This window comes from Physeter macrocephalus, chromosome 14 (genome assembly GCF_002837175.3).
Source record: "Physeter macrocephalus isolate SW-GA chromosome 14, ASM283717v5, whole genome shotgun sequence".
In the NCBI taxonomy this organism is placed as follows: domain Eukaryota; kingdom Metazoa; phylum Chordata; class Mammalia; order Artiodactyla; family Physeteridae; genus Physeter; species Physeter macrocephalus.
In genome coordinates this window covers 40,615,740-40,636,449 of record NC_041227.1, presented here as the reverse complement: position 1 = coordinate 40,636,449, position 20,710 = coordinate 40,615,740, and the positions used below count along the sequence as shown (strand labels likewise).

General features: G+C 40.8%; 1 protein-coding gene across 1 annotated transcript in view; it reads left to right on the top strand.

Moving 5' to 3' along the window:
* Positions 1-20,710, top strand: part of KIF16B (kinesin family member 16B) — a 293,074-nt gene that overhangs the window by 220,430 nt on the left and 51,934 nt on the right. The window contains exon 24 of the mRNA XM_024123350.3: positions 6,221-6,310. Within this exon, the coding sequence (XP_023979118.2) occupies positions 6,221-6,310 (90 nt within the window). The remainder of the gene's footprint in view (positions 1-6,220; positions 6,311-20,710) is intronic.

The following is a 20,710-nucleotide window of genomic DNA, read 5'->3' as shown; positions in this document are numbered from 1 at the left end:
AATGATCTTCGTTCAATATTTTGGGGAAATTATATACAGTGTTAATGATTCCAGAGAGTCCCCACCCTCTTCATTAATGTGGGACTCTTGGAGACCCCAGTGTAACGTGGCGAAGACAAAGATACCTCTGATCCCCTTACAGACCTCGTTAAGCCCAATTCACAGGAACACACAGCTTTGGATAGCTCTCTCCCCGTCAGGCCATCTCCCTCTGTCTCCTCCCAGCTCCACCCCCGCTCTCCCCCTGCATCCTGCATCCCGTTGTGAGCACTGGGGGCTGATATCAAGAAGCAGAAGGAAGTGCATTGGATGCTTTTGGGGGCACTCTCAGGGACTTCATCTTCCTCTTGCTGTCTTATCATTTTGTGCCCAAATGCCCTGATTCTGCTGCCCGGGAAATCACTCAGCCGCGCCTGTCCTCCGGAGACTTGGTATGTGCAAGTTGTCAGGGAAATTGCCATGCCTTATAAAGGCATAATTCTGGGGCCACCGTGGGAAAGAGGAGTGAAACCCAAATTATGAGGTAGGTATGAAGTAGCTGTTGAATTAATTAGAGATTTCAAAATATGGTCTGACATTAATGAGCTGTGAAAGCAACAAAGAAGAAGAAGCAGGACTCTCCTGGTGGTCCAGTGGTTAAGACTCTGTGCTTCCAATGCAGGGGGTGTGGGTTCGATGCCTGGTCAGGGAACTAAGATCCCGTGTGCCATGTGGTGTGGCCAAAAAAAAAAAAAAAAAAAAAAAAGAACAGAAAGAAAGAAAAAAAAGAGGAAGACGCTGCCGGCCAAAGCCTCACGAGCTGGTATCCAGTTATCCATATCCATATCCTGATTTTGCCATCTCTTAAGGCCATCTCTTGGAGGCCATCTCTTCTACCAGGGAGATGAACAGAGGCCTTGCTGGTTCATTGTTGCTAAGCCTGAGTACACTTAAGACAAGCCCATCCGGGGGCTCCATCCTCCAGCTCTTCATCAGGATGCCTGTGATGTGTCAAGTACTCTTCTAAGGTGTAGTGAAAACCAGCTAAAAATCCCAGTTCTCCTGGAGCTTATTCTAGTAGGGAAGAGAGACAAAAACAAGACATGAGTAAATATATACAGATTACGTTGTTTTATTGCGCTTCTCAGATATTGCGTAGTTTTACAAATTGAAGGTTTGTAATGCAACCCTGCATTGTCAAGATGATGGTTAGCATTTTTTAGCGTTAAAGTGTGTTTTTACTTAAGATACGTACATTGCTTTCTTAGACATAATGCTATTGCACACTTAATAGTCTACAGTATAGTGCAAACATAACTTTTATATGTACTGGGAAACAAGAAAATTCGTGTGACTCGCTTTATTGCAATCCGCTGTACTGTGGTGGTCTGGACCCAACCCACGATATCTCGGAGGTGTGACTGTACCATGTTAGGTAGTAAGAAGTGCTTAGTAGAAAAATAAGAAAAGAGAAATAAGTAGTGTGGAGATGGGGAGTTAGGGGGTGCAATTTTAGATGGTATATCCAGAGAAGGCATCACTGAGAAAGTGGCTTTTGAGCAAAGACTTGAAGGAAGTGAGGGAGCTAGTCACGTGGAAAGAGTATTCCAGAAAGAGGAAAGATCACAGACAAAGTTCCTGAGGCCACACTTACTGTGTAGTGTGTTTGATGGGTTCTAGATAAGCAAGGAAGGCAGAGTGAGCAAGGGAAAACGTGGTGGGAGATGAGGCCAGGGAGGGGACAAATTGTAGAGATCCTTGTAGATCAGCGCAAGAACTTGAACTTGTACCCTGAGCGAGATGGGACGCCTTGGGAGGATGTCCCATTCAGCAAAGAAGTGGCCTCATCTGACAGTTTTTAACAAGATCACTTTGGCTGCTGTGTTGAGAAAGGAATGAGGGGAATGTTGGGGGGAGGGAGACAGAAGCAGAAGCAAGGGGACAAGGTAGGAGGCTGTTAAACATAGTCCAGGCAAGAGGTGACGGTGGCTTAGACCAAGATGCTGATGGTGGTGATGGTGCCAAGTGTCAGATTCTCATTATATTTGGAGTGTGGTGGAAAGGATTTGCTGACTGATTGGATGCGAGACGTGAGAGAAGGAGGAACATCAAAGATGATGCCACAGTTCTTGGATTGAAGAAATAGAAGAATGGCATTGTCATTACCGAGATGGGGGAGCAAGTCTGGATGAGATTAATTTTGGTAAATTTAGCCATGTTAAGTTTGAGATGCAGTTAGATATCCAGGTAGGCAGACATATCAAGTAGGCAGTAGGATGTACGAGTCTGGGTTCAAGGGAGAGAGATGAGCATCCTGGGAATCATTGGTATAAGTTTAAGCTATGAGATGGGACGAGATCACCAAGGGAGTGAGCTCACTCAGGTAGAAAATAAAACACGTTCAAGGACTAAGCCCTGGGACACTTTGGTGTTTAGAGGTCAGGGGGATAAAGAGAAATCCCAGCAAAGAAAACGAAGGTAAGAGAGGCAGCAGCCTGGAAGCCAGATGACAAAGATGTTTCAAGGAGGAGCTGTCGGCTCCATCAAATCCTGCAATAGGTCACGTCAGATCAGGGCCAAGAATGAACCAGTGGCTTAGCGTGAAGTAACCTGTGGCAGTCGTGGATGACCTTGGTAAGAGTAGATGAGAGTAGTTTGAGTGGAATGTGAGTAACTGAGGCTGGATTGAAGGGATCCTGGGGAGAAGGAAATTGATGACGTCAAGAATAAACTCTTGCAAGGAGTTTGTTATAATAGGAAGGACAGAAATGGAGGGGCAGTTGGAAGGGAAAGGGAGGCCAAGGTGGGAGTTTAAGGTGAGAGAAATCCTAGCTAGTTTAGATGCTGATGGAATAATCTAGTAGAGACTGGGGATGTGTTGGTGCAGGAGAGAGAAGAGAAAATTGCTGATTGCAGTTTCCTTCAGAAGGCAGGAGAGCGTGGAGTCCAGAATCCAGCATTTAGGAAGAGGGGTTGGCCTTAACCAGGAGCAGTGGTGTACATCCCACGCCCGGTAGCAGGAGGGAAGAGGAGGTACAAGGCCAATGGTGGCCATGGTGGGCTGAGCGTGGTTGTGGGAGTGTTCTTTTGCTTCCACTTTCTCGGTGAAATAGGAACTCAGGTTGTCATCTGAGAGTGAGGAGAAAGATGGAGTAAACTGTTTAGAAAACTCTTACCTAAGAGAATGGGAGAATGGATGGAATGGGGAAATGTGGTATGACTGTTTGAAGGCATCCAGGCTGACCTCAGAGTGGTGACTGTAACTTTAAAATAGGACCAGGCAGTCATTTGGTGGCATGTTTTCCTTCAGCCCCATCCTGCAGGTACAGGCTGGGAGTAAGCAGACAGTTGGATTTAACCAAGATCGTGGGTTAGCTGAGTCAAGGGAATTTCAAGAGCAGAACAAAGAGATTTGAGGTTGAATGCAAGGGAGAGGTTGTAGTGATTGCCCATGGTTTCCCAGTTGGGTGAGGGAGGAACCAGGGCAAAGGTCAAGGAACAGGAGGTCGGGCTGTTGGAGGGATCGTCTGTTGGTTGATGAAATTACCAAGATTCACGACAGGAGTTCCATAGCATTGGAGCAGATGACAGTGAGCAAAAGCTAAGACGTTCAAGGAGTTGGGGATGTGACTAACGCGAATTGCCTGCGAGAAGGATGGGTACAGGTAGGATCCGAAGGTGTGGGCTTCGCATAGGTGGGGTTTTAGGAAGGGCAGAGGAGCAGTGGTGTGAAAGTTGGATGGAAGTAAGAAAGCGTCTACCAACCTCCCAGCACAACAGGATGAAGAGTGTGGGAGAACACAGTCCCTACTTGAGATGGCTACAGGGGAAGGGGTCCCTCGGGAGAGCCAGCTCTCATTTAGAGTGAAGATGAAGGGGATGTTCCCAGAAGAGGCTGAGGATGGGAGGATTTTGCACTTGACTGACTGTGAGTTCAAGAGGAACAGTGGAAGCAGTCAGAGATCCAGGGAGCATTCGAGTCTGAGGGAGGAGGGAGACCTAGGCTTCTTCGGTGACTTTCTCTGGATTCCAGAGTCCCAGGACAGGATGGTTTCCCTGTGAGCATCCTGCATCTTACTACTCCCGGGTCACGGGTATGGTTCTGTTAATTCCTGGGCTTTCTTGGCGAGCAGGCAGCATCACGCCCACTCCTGTCCAGGTCTCTCCTTGACATCTGGTTTGTGTCCAGCGAGAGCTGGGGAGAAAGCCCCCAGCTGAGCTGCCAGGAGCAGTGTTTCCCAAGCTTTGGTGACATTGGTGCTGTTTTTACTAAACGATTTTTTGTAAACATACTTACCTTTTTTGCCGTACAGAAACATCTTTTTAAAAGAAACTCACAAGAGGAAACCTGCCACAATGAAAACATTATTGTAAATGATGAATATAGAGCCAGAACAATGAAAGTTTTAATATAGTACCTCCTTGGATAACCCCAAATCATCTCATTTGCCACTCGGGGAAGTGAGTGAACCTGCGGATGGCTGAGACTCAGGACTCCCTGTTCCTCCCAAGGCTCCCTGCATGGGTGTCCTCCCCTTACTGATCCCTGACTTTCCTGCTCACCCCTGGGGTATACATGCAGGAGAACCAAAAGCTGAATCGCCAGCTTGAGAAGGGCGTTTCTCTAATGTGCGGGGTAAGGTTTCTAGTACAGGGACACGGCCCCTGCAGAGGCCCAGCGTGGGAAGGAGTGTGCGCTTCAAGGGAGTGAGACACCTGTGGGAGGAGAGGCTGCTGCATGTAGTCGGGTACCAATATAAAATCTGGGTCTTCTTCTAGGAGCAGCGTGAAGCTTCTAGGGGACTTCAGGGGGGATGTAGAGTGATCAGTTTTAAGTTTTTAAAAAGCTCCCCTATCAATTGTGCAGAGAAGGGATTGGAGGGGCAACTGGATGGAGACACTGGGAGAGGCCTGGCCGAGGCCGTGTGAGACCTGGTGGCCCAGAGTGAGATGGCAGTGGCAGTGAAGGATGGAAGGGTAGAGCGCTAAGGAAGGTCTAGGAGTTGAGAGGTGCAGGACCTGGTGCTTGTCTGACTGTGGCGTGTTGGGAGGACCTGGGGACCAGCGTCTCTCTGGTGTGGCTGGGTGGATGGTGGTGACATGCACTGAGTTGAAGTAGAGTTGAGATTGGAGAGAACGGGTGGATTTGTTTCACACAGACTGACCTTGAAGTTGGTGTGTGGCATCTAAAGGAAGACGTCTCCCAGTTAGGGACATGGGTCTGGAGCTTGGAGGAAGAAGAGTGGGAATGAGATGGGAACTTGATCAGGAGCCTGTGCCTCAGGTGTGACCGTGGAGGCTGGTGGTGTCTCCCAGCCTCTCCTGGTCACTGTGACCTTGGTATGTGACTGATGGGCACCAGTGTCCACCTGCCATCCAATAGGAACAGTAAGTTCCACTACTGGTTAGAGGCTGGACTGAGAATTCTTCCTCCGAAATAAAGCAAACTACAGTGTGGGTTTTGATACTAATGATCATTGAGATGCAGACAGAGTTTGTTCGGTTTTTTTTCATTTTTCTTTGTCCTCCTCCTTCTCCTTTGTCCTCCCTCTTCCTTCTCCTCATCCTTTTCTTCTCTGCTGCTGCCTCTCTCTTGTCCATTGCAGTGGCATCTGGAAACCAACACTGACATTTTATATAAAAGTGTAAACATTTCGTGTAGGCACATCACTATAACAGAAAGGTCACGCTGTGGGATGTCCTTTCTGCACCCCAAGTGGAGAGTGGAGGGACACTTCTGATAAGCCATGAAACTCTGTGTCCTTCACTTTACAGAGTCACATGCTGCTCGTAATCATGTTTGGGAAGCAGAGATGCATGCTTAAGCAGAGTACAGTTATTATTTGTAAGTCTTATTTGCGCTGCTAGATTAATATTTTCCCTTCTGGAGAAATTTACATGCTAATCACTTTTTGTTAATTTTTAAATTATTCTAAACAAATTTAAACAAATTTTTGAATTATTTTAAACAATTTGTTTAATTTGAAGCAAATTATTTTTTTAAGATGCATTTTTAAATTGTTTTAATTAACAATTTTTAAAATTTTTTTTTAAGAACAATTATATGATTGTTTTATTGGGGTTTTTTTGAATTTTATTTTTTTATACAGCAGGTTCTTATTAGTCATCAATTTTATACACATCAGTGTATATACGTTAAACAAATTATTTTAAACAAATAAGAGGAAACAAATTTTTCCTCCAACTAATGCTGATTTATTTTGCTTTTCCTGGTTAATAGATCACTGTCCTGGGTGAGACGTGGACCGTATTCAGGCGTTACAGTCGTTTCCGAGAAATGCATAAAACATTGAAGTTGAAGTATGCAGAGGTGAGTTACGAAATAATTGTCTCCAATTAAGAACATTTGTTTTATAAAGTAAATGAGTTGATTGCATTATCAATCCCCCCCTTCTCTTTAGGTATTAGCTTGTAAGTGTCACCAAGTTTTATTTCAATTACTCGTCTTTCAAAGATAGGTTTTTAATTTTTGTCCTCTGTTCCATTTGTATTCTACACAATTCAAACTTTTTTTTTTTTTTTTTTTTTTTTGCGGTACGCGGGCCTCTCACAGTTGTGGCCTCTCCCGTTGCAGAGCGTGGGCTCCGGACGCGCGCAGGCTCAGCGGCCATGGCTCACGGGCCTAGCCGCTCCGCGGCATGTGGGATCTTCCCAGACTGGGGCACGAACCCGTGTCCCCTGCATCGGCAGGCGGACTCTCAACAACTGCGCCACCAGCGAAGCCCCAAACATTTTTTGAACACAAAATTTTGAGTGATAGTAAAGCAATAGTAAATGAATTCTATCTTTTTCATAAATTTTACAGTGTATATTAAGTAAATATTTTAATCAATTTACAACTTCTCAGCCATGAGTGAGACCTATTAAAATAAAATAGTAATAATTTTTCAATATAGATTTGCCCTTTTTTCTCTTAAAAAAGATTGCATTAATGCTTAGACTTCCACATAATGAGGAGTAAAGTCATAAAAGTTAATTTGCCCTCACACATGGAGGGGAAGTAGACAGTAAATATAGAATTATCTAGAAGCAAGGAGGCATTTCATCTGATAAGATATCCAGAGCGTATTGATACATTAGTAATGTTTTTTTTAAATTTTTGGACAAAGACTGGTTTTTAAAATACTTTTAAGCAAAGAAAGGTATTCCTAAAATTAATGTGTATCTTCCAAGTGAATGTATTCTTATTATTTTTTTGTTTGTTTATTTTTGCTTCAACTAAAGGAAACCTTGTATAGGCACAGCTCTTTGGGCATTTTGATTTGAACTGACTACAAATCAGTCAATAATCATTGTCTGTTTAGCCTGCTTTCCCTAAGTATGGCTTCTCAGTGCATTTTTATAGTGTCTTATGATATTCTAAAAAATAATTTAGTCAGACTTGTGTCCCTGATTTGTTTCATGTTAATTACATAATGTTTCCTTAACATCTCCATGGTTTCTAAGCCCCCTTATCTGATACACAATATAAAGAGAAATACCTTTGGGTAGATAAAGTGGTTCCTTGATGTGTAAAAGAATCTGGAGTCCAGGAAAAATTGAGCTATCTTTGAAATCCTGTTGTTAAGTTATCTTAATACTATTCGATTAAAAATTGAAGAAGGTTCAGGTATGAATTTTAGCTCAGTGTTCCCAAGAGGTTTCAGTTCCAGAAGTAACTACATCAAAGTCAATTTATTAAGTTTGTCTCTGCAGTTTACTCTTCATGTCCCAAGTTAATTTTGACAATAACAAGAAGTAATTGTATATATATTAAATGTATAGTGCAACTGGTTTTTAAAGTGAGCTTTGCAGTTCATTAACTGCTTGATTATATGTTACTACATCAGTACTTTAATAATGTAGATTTTCATATTAACTTGCTAAATTCCCACAGTATAGTTGGAAAAAAACAATTTACTTGAAAAAAAGGATACAAACTTTACCAGGATTTATATATCTATATATGTATGTATGTATAAATTCATTCCATGATTTATTTCATATCAGTTCTTTCAGTGCCATTAGTTCAATGCCATTCTACATAGGCACATTTCTCTAAACTCTAGTAATACAGTAGTGGACAAGAAGAACAAAAGTGTCTTCTCTTATATATCTTAAATTTATATCAGGACAGACTGACAATAAACCAGGAAAATATAATAATATCTAACAGTTAAAAAGTATGCTTGCTAAGTTGCAGTTACCATTTTAAGTGAGGTATATGCATTATAGGAAAAATATCAATAAAATGTGATGGGCAGAAGGTGTTGGACACTTTAGTATAAGGACGTTTCAGGGTTGGGCTCTGACAAAATGGCATTTTAGTTGAAATATGAGATGAGAGATATTTAAATAAATTTGCAAAGCAATAATAGACAGGTCTAATCAGTGTTTTTAAAGAAAACTGAAGCAGACAGAAGCAGTCTTTAAAGATATAATAGAAGAAAACTTACCTGAGTTTAATTATGATGTGAACCTGTGAACTGAAGTGGTTGTCTGCTACCAGACAAAATTAATGAACAGAGATTATCACACATGTAAAACTATTTTCAAGGGGTAAAAGGGTGTGTTACATACATGCTGAAAAAATTAAGTGGCCTTCAAATGAAGAAAATCGAGCTGGTTTCCTCCTTCATTTGGTCATAAATCTGTACTGAGCAGCCCCACACTGTGCATACAATTGTGAGCAAGACAGCGACATCTCTCCTCTCATGAAGCAGAGAAAATGAGCAATAAACAGACAAACAAAGCCCAGTAAATAAGAGGATTTTAGGTAATGTTAGGTGCCATGGAGAGAATACAAGGCAATGTGATAGTGTGGCCTGAGAGCTGGGCAGTGGGCTGCTTTAGATGCGCAGGTAGAAAGAGTGATCTTGTGGTGAGATTGAGCTGAGATCTGAATGCTGAAAAGAAGAGAGGTGTGAAGATCTGGAGGTGAGCACAGCTGAAGGTGAGGGAGCAGCAAATGCAAAGGCTCTGGGATGGGACCAAGCTCAGTGTGTTTCCAGAATGAGAAGACCCAGGGAGAGTGGCCAGTGTGGTAAAGAGGGGGGCAAGGGCTTGACCACGTGGCACCGTGAACCTGAGTCTGAGTGCTGTGGGAAACCACTGGATGATATTCAAGAAGGTCTGAGCGTTGAAACCCAGCTGGAATTTCCGTTCTGTTCATAGAGGACTTCTCCCAGAAACCCCTTTCCTGAAGACAGACTCGTGATCTAAATGATAATGAAGATGGGAAGTTGCTTTTCCACACTGAGTCCAGCTTTGTGACTTACAAAAAACCGTTATGAAAGGGAAGCTACAGACATGTGTGCATGTATATGAAAGAGAAGAGAGAATGTGAATAGTGGTTGAAACCATGTGGTGAGATCCTAAGACAAGCACTGCCTGGAGACAGGGAAGCTGAGCTAATTACAAACCCTGCAGGGCTGCCCAGGTGCCACGGAGCTTTTCCTTGGCCACAGCTCTGACGAACTCCTCCCAATTCACTGAGCGCTTCCTGCCCGGCTGTACTGTGCCTTTGACTCATGGTCTCTGTGGTGGGAACGAGAGACTCGCCTCTTGTGACACAACCCGTTAGCAGAAGCCCAGACAGTTCATCTCTATTTCCTATTTCTAACCAAACAATATTATCGAAACAGAACCAGGGAGGAACATTATCTCTAAACACACAGTAGCGTGTCATTCTAGATGGTGATAAATCTTATTTCAGTGAGAGGACAGCATCGTCCATTTAACATTTTCAAGATGAAGCTTAAATATCAAGATGAATATCAGGTTTATTTTTTTCGTTAAGTTGACATTTCTTTTGTGCAGCCTCACTTCACATCGTCTTACTTGCCGAGTGTTTGTTGGGACTTGAGATCAGTAATCTGTGTATAGGTATTCATCAATTATGATTCATCTTATAATTGTTCATATGATTGTATATAATGTCAATCTTCTTGAAGTAATTAGCTACCTCCAAATGGGGAATGGGGTAGATGTTTGGCCTGACAACATCCTGGAAATGATTGGACTTGTTAAAGACAGAATTTCTTCAGGAAAGAAAGCCAAAGGGTTCATATGGAAGGATGCTGAAAGTTTCCTCTCAGGGAATGGCTGTTTCATAGCCAAGTGGGAACAAGTTTTATTTACCTCATCCCTTCACCACATTGGACTCATTATTTCTATGGAAGTAGAAAATAGAAAAGTACTCTTGCTGTCTTAACTGCATAACAAAATGGTTGGTGATCATTTTTTAAATGATACATATTAAATTTACCTAGTCATACAAGGTACCAAATTTTTAATCAAGCTGAAAAAATATTGAAAAAACACACTTGAATTCAGTATATCCAGAATTTGTGATATACTTACCAAGATACAGAATGTTTATTCACCTCAAAACTGTAGATTTGGTTATAGCTTTTAATCTTTTGGAACTTTGTCTAAAGTTACATCCTATTCATTCCCATTTCATTGTGGAATCTTAGCCATGTTTTCCTGGGCATAGACCTCTAAAGGAGTTTGATGTGACAGTTCCTTTTATGGAGGTTTTTTTTTTTTCTTTCAGTAGTCTTTTTTTCTCCAGATAATAAGTTACATGTTTATGGTTAAAGACTGAAATTATTCAAAGATATATACATAGAATGTGAAAGTTTCTCTTAATCTGATCCTCAGAAGTAACCATTTGCAATGCCCTCAGGAGGTCTTCTTGGGTCTTCTTGGGTCTTCAGACTCACAGGACTCCCATAGGCCATGCTTGGCACCGGGTGACCCAGGAACGATGTAAGACAGAGATCACTGCTTCCCGGCAGGGCCGAGGCACAGAGGTGGTCTGGCAACAGCGTCCACTGCAGTCCACACAGCTGTCCAGATGCTGTTCTCTTTGTGCCACCTCTTGCAGGTAATAGCTTAGGTGCTAGGAGAGGAGCCCCACGTGGGGAAGATTCGAGAACCACTCTGCCATAGAATCCTATGCAACAGGAGAGCCACTTTCTCTGGGCACAACTCCATGGGCAGAACGTCCAGAGTCCAGAGTCCCCATGAGGGACATGCTGAGTTACAGGAGTCACCTCACTCAGAGAAGCCTTATGCTCTGGCTTCCTACCGAATAGCTCTCGTTTCCCTGGTCCACAAACAACTTCTCAGTTTATCAAGCAATTTATCATTTTCCCATGAGCAATGGTACCAAGCTGGCATAACACTTGATCAGGTTCCCAGAATCCTCTTGATGGACATACAAGTAGTTTCCAGAGCTTTGCTGCTGTGAGTACTTTGCTATGGACATTCTGGAAGATATCAACATGTCTGCAAGTGCAGACTTGCTCCATGAAGAAATTTCGTAATTTGCTCAACTGTTGTTAAAGTTAATTTACAAAAAAACCAAGATTAGGAAAGAACACACAGAAACTGGGTGGGCTGAGAGCACTGAGGGCCTTCACCCCCATTAGTGAGAGGGTTTTAAGAGTTCCTTAACCATCATTCATGTAAGTCTTTTAATCTCCCTGTTGACTCACATTCATTTGCTTATTTATTTACTGTAATGTCCTCTTAAGGAGAATGATGTCAGCTGAAGGGCCTCCAAGGGATACTTTATATTCACTCGGGTGGTGAACCAATTAAAACAGGCAGGGTTGTTGATTATTAGGTATAACATATGTCTGTGAAGAAAACAGAAGGAACCTAGGGGTTATTTCAGGCAAAGTGAACTTACGAATTGGAAGGATGAAAAGTCAGTGGATTCTCTGAAACTCTGGGGTGTGGGGATTGAAGACAGGGAAAAAGCAGAAATCAAAGAAAAATTTAATGCATTATTTTGTATGGTGACAAATTTCAGAATAAAAAAAGAAAACTAAATTATTTGTCCTGAATAATACTGGAAGAAGAGCAGATTGCCTGTGGTGACTGGGCTCATATGTAAGCGTTATGCTAGTTCTATTTCCAGATTCACTGTGTGAGTAGGCTGAGCTCTCACTAGAGGTGCTGCATTATTCAAGGTTTTTAAAATTGTTTTATTTTTATTTATTTATGTTCTTTCAGCTTAGCATTTTCTCCTGGATTCTAAATAGCTTCGCCTTCTGTTTTGAATTAGTTTGTCCTCTTTATACGCTGACATGTGTTGTGCAAGATAATAGCTCCTCCTGGCTTTCCTTCTCTGTGCCCGTTTGCTGACCTTGTGTGGAATCTTCATCAGATTAAACCCTGTGTTTTCAGACTCCACATCTGTAAAATGATCATGCCACAGCTAGTTTGTAAAAGATTGTGAGAGCCTCAGATGAAATATGTTATTGAAAGTAACCACAAAGTATTGTGCAGCGTCTGCTGGAGAGCATGCCTTTGAAATTTGGTCATGCAGATCATTGCCGCAGTGCTCTTTATCTGTATGAAAACTATGCATTTTCCACTCTATTAAAATCAGTATAATCCTTTTAAATATCAAATCAAGTTATGTGCCCAGAAACAGAGCCCCAGTAAGTGTCGTCTTCTCTTTTCTCTACAGATGAGGCAGAGTTACTATTGATGTCTAGTGTCCATGAAGTTTACCTGTGGATCCAGGTCATAGTCTGAGAGTCAGTCAGGACAAAAACATAGCTCATCAAGAAGCTGAAAAGAAAGGACTATTTTAAAACCACATCCCCTTTCAACCATTAGAATGAATGAATAGTGAAGACCTAGTGTCCTGTCCCCTTCCCCCCTTTTGGATGAGTGGTCTGGTGGGCTCTGAATGTATTTCATGAAGTGGTAGGACATGGGGCTGGAAGATCAGAGGGTCACTGAGAGAGCTGCTCCTTCTCGGAGGTCCAGAGATGCCAACCCCTGTCTGATTTGTAGAGGACTTTTTTTTTTAGTACAGTTAACAAGGAATCTTCCCTCCTGAGTGCTGGAGCCTAATGGGCTCCGGAGAATCATCTCACAGTGAAAGCAGTTACACATTGAAATGGATTGTTGAGGGCCCTTTTATAATCTTAGCTAATAGTGATTCTGAAGCAGGTTTGTGCTTCTGCCCAGAGGCAGGAGGATGAACCATGAAAATGGGATATTTTATGTATTAAAATGTACAATCTAAATAAATGCTAAGGGAACTTGACTGCCCATGTGTGGTGAGAGCCTAAGTTACTGGGAACAGGTGTGTTGCCTGTCTGCATCATAACTGAATTATCACAGTGAGTTTTCAGAGTCCCTAAGTGTCAGACAGGATCAGCCTCCATCAGCCATATCCCCAGGGGGGCTCCTTTCTCCCTGTTACGGAGCTAAGGGAGAAAAATATTTTCAGAGCCTTCGAGTAAAACATGAAAGATTGCTGTGTTAGAGCAACTGTTCAGTCTCACATCTGGCAGTCTCTGGGTGCCCAGTAAATACCATTGGGAAGGAAGAAAACGATTAGGGTAAGAGCTTATGTAATTTGTATATGAACTTTCAGTTTGTACTGATAGAACCATTTTTAACCTTCTTTATTTCCCAAGTAATTTCCCCAAAGTAGCACCAAAAAAGGGAAAGAAAAGAAACTGACTATTGGCCTTGTGTTTGTCTTAGACAGCCATTTACCATCCATCACTGAAATGCATTCTAAACAGTTTTATAACCAGCATTCCAAATTTAATATAAAAATTGCAAATCTGCTCACCACCCAAATTATAATGCTACCAACCACAGCCACAGGGAGCATTCAGTAAACCTTAGATAAATTCAGCCGCACCAAGCGCTCAGCCTCCTTGAATTTTTAAATAGCACACAGCTATGTAGGCAAAAATAGAATGCTGCCAGCTTCCTGACCTGGTACGTTACCAGAGGCCCACTTAACCTCACTGTATGGCTTGTATCATACGATTCTCTCTACCTGATAGATAATCAGTATTTAAATCACTTCTTTCAATGGTGGGTTGGGGAGCAAAAGGCACCAGTTAGCTGGGAAGCTTTTCTAAGACATGTGGTTCCAGGACCCAAGCTAGGAAATTCTAATTCAGGAAATCTGACATGGGATCTGAGAGTGTGTGTAGTTAGGGAAAAAAATATTCCCCAAATGATGCTCTCTGGACCGTTGGTAAAGATGCTGCCTGTCATTTCTTTTGCATCCACCTTGGGAGCGTTATTGATTTTTCATTATTACAGTCATTGTTATAGATCATCAAATCTAAAAGGTGATTTCCAGTGACAGATAATCTTGTCAAAATTAATGACAGGCACATTTAAACCTAGACAATGAAAGCATGTTGATTGCCTCTTTGATCACCAAAGACTGTGAAACATAGATTTGTACCAGGCTTTCCTCTCCAACCAGCAGGGAAACTTCTGTAACAATGGGTTGGAATACTTGCACATTATGAGACATCAGGTACTCCAAGGGGCCTTAAAGGTTGGGTAGTCCAGTTTTTCATTTTAGAAATGAGGAATCAAATCCCCAGGGAGAGTTTTGTTCAACGTCACATCAAGACTTGGGGCCCAGGCAAGGTTCATGTCTCCTGACTCCTAGTCCTTCTTCTTTCTCCTGAGTCTCCATGACCATGTTCACTCAAGAAGGGGGAGTTTTCAGAGTTCTCCAGATGAGCCCAGAAAGAAGAAAATCTCTTCCCTATAAAAATCTGTTACGTAGCGAGACCCCATGGATGAAAACTAGAAATGGGGTTCCTTCTATTGAATGTCATGGCAATGACAGGTTCCTGTCACGTCTCAGTCCCTGAAAGGGACAATTAGCATCACAGTATCGGATGGAAAATACAAGCATTTGAGTTAATTCAACTGCATAATTATTCGTAAAAATGCAATATGAAATTCTCACAGATCTGAAATGTTTCTCACTTAGAAAAATTGTTGTGACATGTATTAAAGTTCTCAAATCCGTCTTCATTGGCTCATACCTAAATAAAATTGATACTGGCTTTGGGAGGAGTGGGATTTTATTTTATTTTGTATTTTATACCAAATATAACAAAGTCAGTGCAGTCCTAAGTATTGATACATTTCCAGATGTGGTTTTATACCTAGGATCTCACCAAGTTTTAGTACTTCAGTGATGACAGGACAGCAGCTTCTGTTGGTGGAATGTCCTAATTATAATTGCTGGCTGTTCCATATGGACCACCAGCAAAGGATTCTGCCTTGTTCATTGAGCAGATCCTTAATGAGAGTCTAGAATGTACCAAGCTCTGGGCGAGGCACATAGCACCTGCTCATAAATAGCGCATGGTACGCTCACATTACCATATCAAAGTTCTACGGGAGCTCATTGCTCCTTTGATAACCCATCTAGGTTGCCCTGAAGAGTTGCCGCTTCATGCCTCTAACAAATCAAACTGGGAGAATTACTTATTTGTTTGTGAGTATATTTCTCAGTGACAGCTGTTCTTATAAGGCCTTGGGAGCTGCTATTAATTTTGAGTAGTCAGAAATGCTTCCATCTAGTCAGCTGGGAGAGTTATGGCAGCCCTTTGATGAGTTTTCATTATTTGTATTCCTCAAAAGCTGGAGTGGCTGAAATTTACAACCACAAACCTGTAGAGCGTGGGTGTTTCAAATGCTGGCAGTTGTCAGGTAGGTGCGTCTACTGGCAAAAGACAGGTTAAAGCTGATTTGACCATATAGATTTGCCGTATAGAATTTTTCTCTCTAATCTTTAAAAACTGGATACTGGTTAGGTAGCCCAGTATTACAGGAGTAAAGAAAATGCCTAGTAAATGAGGAATGACAATAAAGTGCACTTTTATTAGGTGGTAACAAAAGTCAGATGTTTTCCTTTCATTAGTAAAGATTCCATACTTTATTACTGTTGTTGTTCTCAGTTGTTCTCAGTTTCCCTTCAGTGATGTATAATCCAGCGTTAGCTGCTTAACTGTTGTAAAATCATAAAAGATAGGCAAGACTTTTTATTGCTCACTTTAATTTCTTTTCTATATTAGGGCTGCCATTATTTATATACAAAGGAACTACGATGCCATGTATCAAAACCTATGCTGTCTGTTGCCGTCAGGACCACCTGGCTGACCTAAAAAGTGAACTTGGCTAAGAGAAAAAGGCTTTTAATAAAAGCAGACTTTTCCATTACATTTAATTTGTCTCCTTGATGGCAGCAGACTGGCCGACCTATCTTATTCTAATGTAATGAACATTGAAGTCAGGATTTGAGCGTGGTGACTCTTAGAAGAAATCAGGCTGTGTCAGTTCACTGGGAATCAGAAAGGGAAAAGCCAGCTTGTAGATGAAAATTTCACTCTGAGGTCTTTAAGATCATCAAGGAATATTACAAAGCAACAGAGAATGCTGACTGTATTTCTAATATATATACATATACATATAGCTAGCCAAATTGATGAATAAATGGATACTCAATGCTTTTATTTTCCCAAAACTGAGATTCGCAAATAATTCCATAAACTGGCTCTGCTAGTTCTATAAGGAGCCACTGTCTTTTCTTACTCCATTGATAATTCTTCATATAGAGCTATTGTTCAGCCTGAAAGTTATGGGCTTGTTTCTCGAACATGCAAAATAAAGTTGATCACTTGGATTTTTAGACTCCACAAGCAGCGAAGAAGGGCAAGACAAATTTCATTGGAAATCAGTGAGCCTCAAATTACCGATTTCATTTTTTTTAATGGCTTTTGTTTCAGTCCTTTTGTCTTTAGAATATGTTTTCTTCACTGAATTGCAGAATAAGCTTGTCATAATTTCTCTTAGGTCAAAGAAATGTGCTATTTTAATTCTCATTTGTTTCCTATGTTTTACTCAGCATAATCAAATTTCATAATTACACAAAGTAAGCCATAGATAGGGCTGTTGTTCAGTTTTCTTCCAGTGTTCTCTAGGCCTATCATGTCTCTTACAAATATCCAATATATTTGACCTCAGTCATCATTTTTAACTTTAATGTACAATTTTCCCATAAGAGCTCAATTGTCTTTGCATCATTTCCCACTCCTGCTGTAAGGATAATGGTTATAGCAGGAAGTGGTACAGTTTTACGGGTTTTCTCATGAATACTGCATTCCCATTTGTTTCTGCCCTTTTTGTATTCTACAACCTTTGAAAAGTAACATTTCATTATTGTATTGGGCTCTATTTTCCCTGTACACGTTTTCCTTACTTCAAATAAGAATGCTGTGAAGATTTTACGGGAAGAAAGGTACACTCCTCAAAAGCAATATAGCCAAGTTAATAGGTAAAATATCTCCATGGTATCTAAAGTGCTACTTGTAACTCAGCATAGAGAGATTTTAATCATCAGTACCTGAGATATAGAATTTCAGAGCTGGAAACGGAAATATCTCAGTTCAACTCCTTCATTTTTAACAGATGATGAAACTAAGAACTAGAGATATTATATAACCACCTCTTTGCTGAGCTGAGACTTGAAATCTGATTGCCCCAAATCCCAGGTTATTAAAAGAAAAAGCCATATGGTGTTAATTTAACTGTTCCATTAAATATGTAAAAAAAAATCACTTTTTATTGTTTCTATAAAAATGATGCGTGCTCACTTATAAAAGTTTCACATAATATAAGAAGCAACAGATAACTCAAAATCATTCTCTAAATATAATTAAATTACCATTTAATGAACATTATTTTAAGTACTTAAATGAATAGGCACAGATAACAGGATGGATATGTAGAGTGATACAAAGAAATTAAAATGAGACAAAAAAGAACAGGAAGACAGAATGAAATAACTTTATAACATTGCGTTCAAACTAGATATGCTATTTTTAATTACAAACATTAAATTTAATTTTACTTGAATTTAATGGAAGTGAAAGAAAATCAAGTAAAACTGAAGAAATTGATGAAATTCAAATTAAATTTTTCTCCACCACAACCTCTAAAATATATGTGACATTAAGAACAAAGATTATAAAAAACATTAAAACAGTAGTTGCTACTTTTCATGTGGTGTGTTTCCATTTTATAAATTATCAGTGTTGTTTTGCTCTTATAAATGATCAGTTGAGATGGGCAGGTTCAAGATGGCAGAGTAGAAGGACGTGCACTCACTGCCTCTTGTGAGAGCACCGGAATCACAGCTAACTGCTGAAAAATCATTGACAGGAAGACATTGGAACTCACCAAAAAAGATACCCCACATCCGATGACAAAGGAGAAGCTGCAGTGAGATGGTAGGAGGGGCGAAATCTCGATGAAATCAAATTCCATGACTGCTGGGTGGGTGACTCACAAACTGGAGAACAATTATACCACAGAAGTCCACCCACTGGAGTAAAGGTTCTGAGCCCCACATCAGGCTTCCCAACCTGGGGGGGGGGCGGTCTGGCAACAGGAGGAGGAATTCCCAGAGAATCAGACGTTGAAGGCTAGCAGCATTTGCAGAGGTGGGGGGTGGCTGTGGCTCACTGCAGGGACAAGTACACTGGCAGCAGAAATTCTGGGAAGTACTCCTTGGCATGAGCCCTCCCAGAGTCTGAAATTAGCCCCACCAAAGAGTCTGTAGCCTCCAGTGCTGAGTTGCCTCAGGTCAAACAACCAACAGGGAGGGAATTCAGCCCCACCCATCAGCAGACAAGCGGATTAAAGTTTAACTGAGCTCTGCCCACCACCAGTCCCTCCCAGCAGGAAGCTTGCACAAGCCTCTTAGATAGCCCCATCCACCAGAGAGCAGACAGCAGAAGCAAGAAGAATTACAGTTCTGCAGCCTGTGGGACGAAAACCACATTCACAGAAAGATACACAAAATTAAAAGGCAAAAGACTATGTACCAGATGAAGGAACAGGATAAAACCCCAGAAAGACAATTAAATGCAGTGGAGATAGGCAACCTTCCAGAAGAAGAATTCAGAAAACTGATAGTGAAGATGATCCAGGACCTCGGAAAAAGAATGGAGGCAAAGAGTGAGAAGATTCAAGAAATGCTTAACAAAGACCTAGACGAATTAAAGAAAAAACACCTGGAAGAATTAAAGAACAAGCAAACAGAGGTGAACAACAAAATAACTGAAATGAAAAATACACTAGAAGGAATCAATAGCAGAAAAACTGAGGGAGAAGAACAGATAAGTGACATGGGAGACAGAGTGGTGGAATTCACTGCTGTGGAACAGAATAAAGAAAAAGGAATGAAAAGAATTGAAGATAGCCTAAGAGACCTCTGGTACAACATTAAATGCACAAACATTCGCATTATAGGGGTCCCAGAAGAGGAAGAGAGAGAGAGAGGACCCAAGAAAATATTTGAAGAGATTATAGTCGAAAACTTCCCTAACATGGAAAAGGAAATAGCCACCAAAGTCCAGGAAGTGCAGAGCTTGCCAGGCAGGATAAACCCAAGGAGAAACATGCTGAGACACATAGTAATCAAACTGACAAAAATTAAAGACAAAGAAAAATTATTAAAAGCAACAAGGGAAAGATGACAACAAACAAGGGAACTCCCATAAGGTTAACAGCTGATTTCTCAGCAGAAATGCTACAAGACAGAATGGAGTGACATGATATATTTAAAGTGATGAAAGGGAAGAAACTACAACCAAGATTACTCTGCCTGGCAAGGATCTCATTCAGATTCGATGGAGAAATCAAAAGCTTTACAGACAAGGAAAAGCTAAGAGAATTCAGCAACACCAAACCAGCTCTACAACAAATGCTAAAGGAACTTCTCTAAGTGGGAAACACAAGAGAAGAAAAGGACCTACAAAAACAAACCCAAAACAATTAACAAAATGGTAATAGGAACATACATATTGATAATCACCTTAAATGTGAATGGATTAAATGCTCCAGCCAAAAGACAGAGGCTTGCTGAATGGATACAAAAACAAGACCCATCTATATGCTGTCTACAAGAGACCCACTTCAGACCTAGGGAAACATACAAACTGAGAGTGAGGGGATGGAAAAAGATATTCCATGCAAGTGGAAATCAAAAAGAAGCTGGAGTAGTAATACTCACATCAGATAAAATAGACTTTAAAATAAAGAATGTTACAAGAGACAAGGAAGGACACTACATAATGATCAAGGGATCAGTCCAAGAAGGTATAACAATTATAAATATATATGCACCCAACAGAGGATCACCTCAGTACATAAGGCAACTGCTAACAGCTATAAAAGAAGAAATCAACAGTGACACAGTAATAGTGGGGGACTTTAACACCTCACTTACACCAATGGACAGATCATCCAAAATGAAAATTAATAAGGAAACACAAGCTTTAAATGACACAATAGACCAGATAGATTTAATTGATATTTATAGGATATTCCATCCAAAAACAGAAGATTACACTTTCTTCTCAAATGCACATGGAACATTCTCCAGGATAGATCACAGCTTGGGTCACAAATCAAGCCACAGTGTATTTAACAAAATTGAAATCATATCAAGCATCTTTTCTGACCACAACGCTATGAGATTAGAAATCAGTTACAGGGAAAAAAAACATAAAAAACACAAACACGTGGAGACTAAACAATACGTTACTAAATAACCAAGAGATCACCAAAGAAATCAAAGGGGAAATCAGGAAATACCTAGAGACAAATGACAACGAAAACTCGACGATCCAAAACCTATGGGATGCAGCAAAAGCAGTTCTAAGAGGGAAGTTTATAGCAATATAATCCTACCTCAAGAAACAAGAAAAATGTCAAATAAACAATCTAACCTTGCACCTAGAGGAAATAGAGAAAGAAAAACAAAGAAACCCAAAGGTAGTAGAAGGAAAGAAATCATAAAGATCAGAACAGAAATAAATGAAATAGAAAGAAAGAAAACAGTAGCAAAGATCAATAAAAT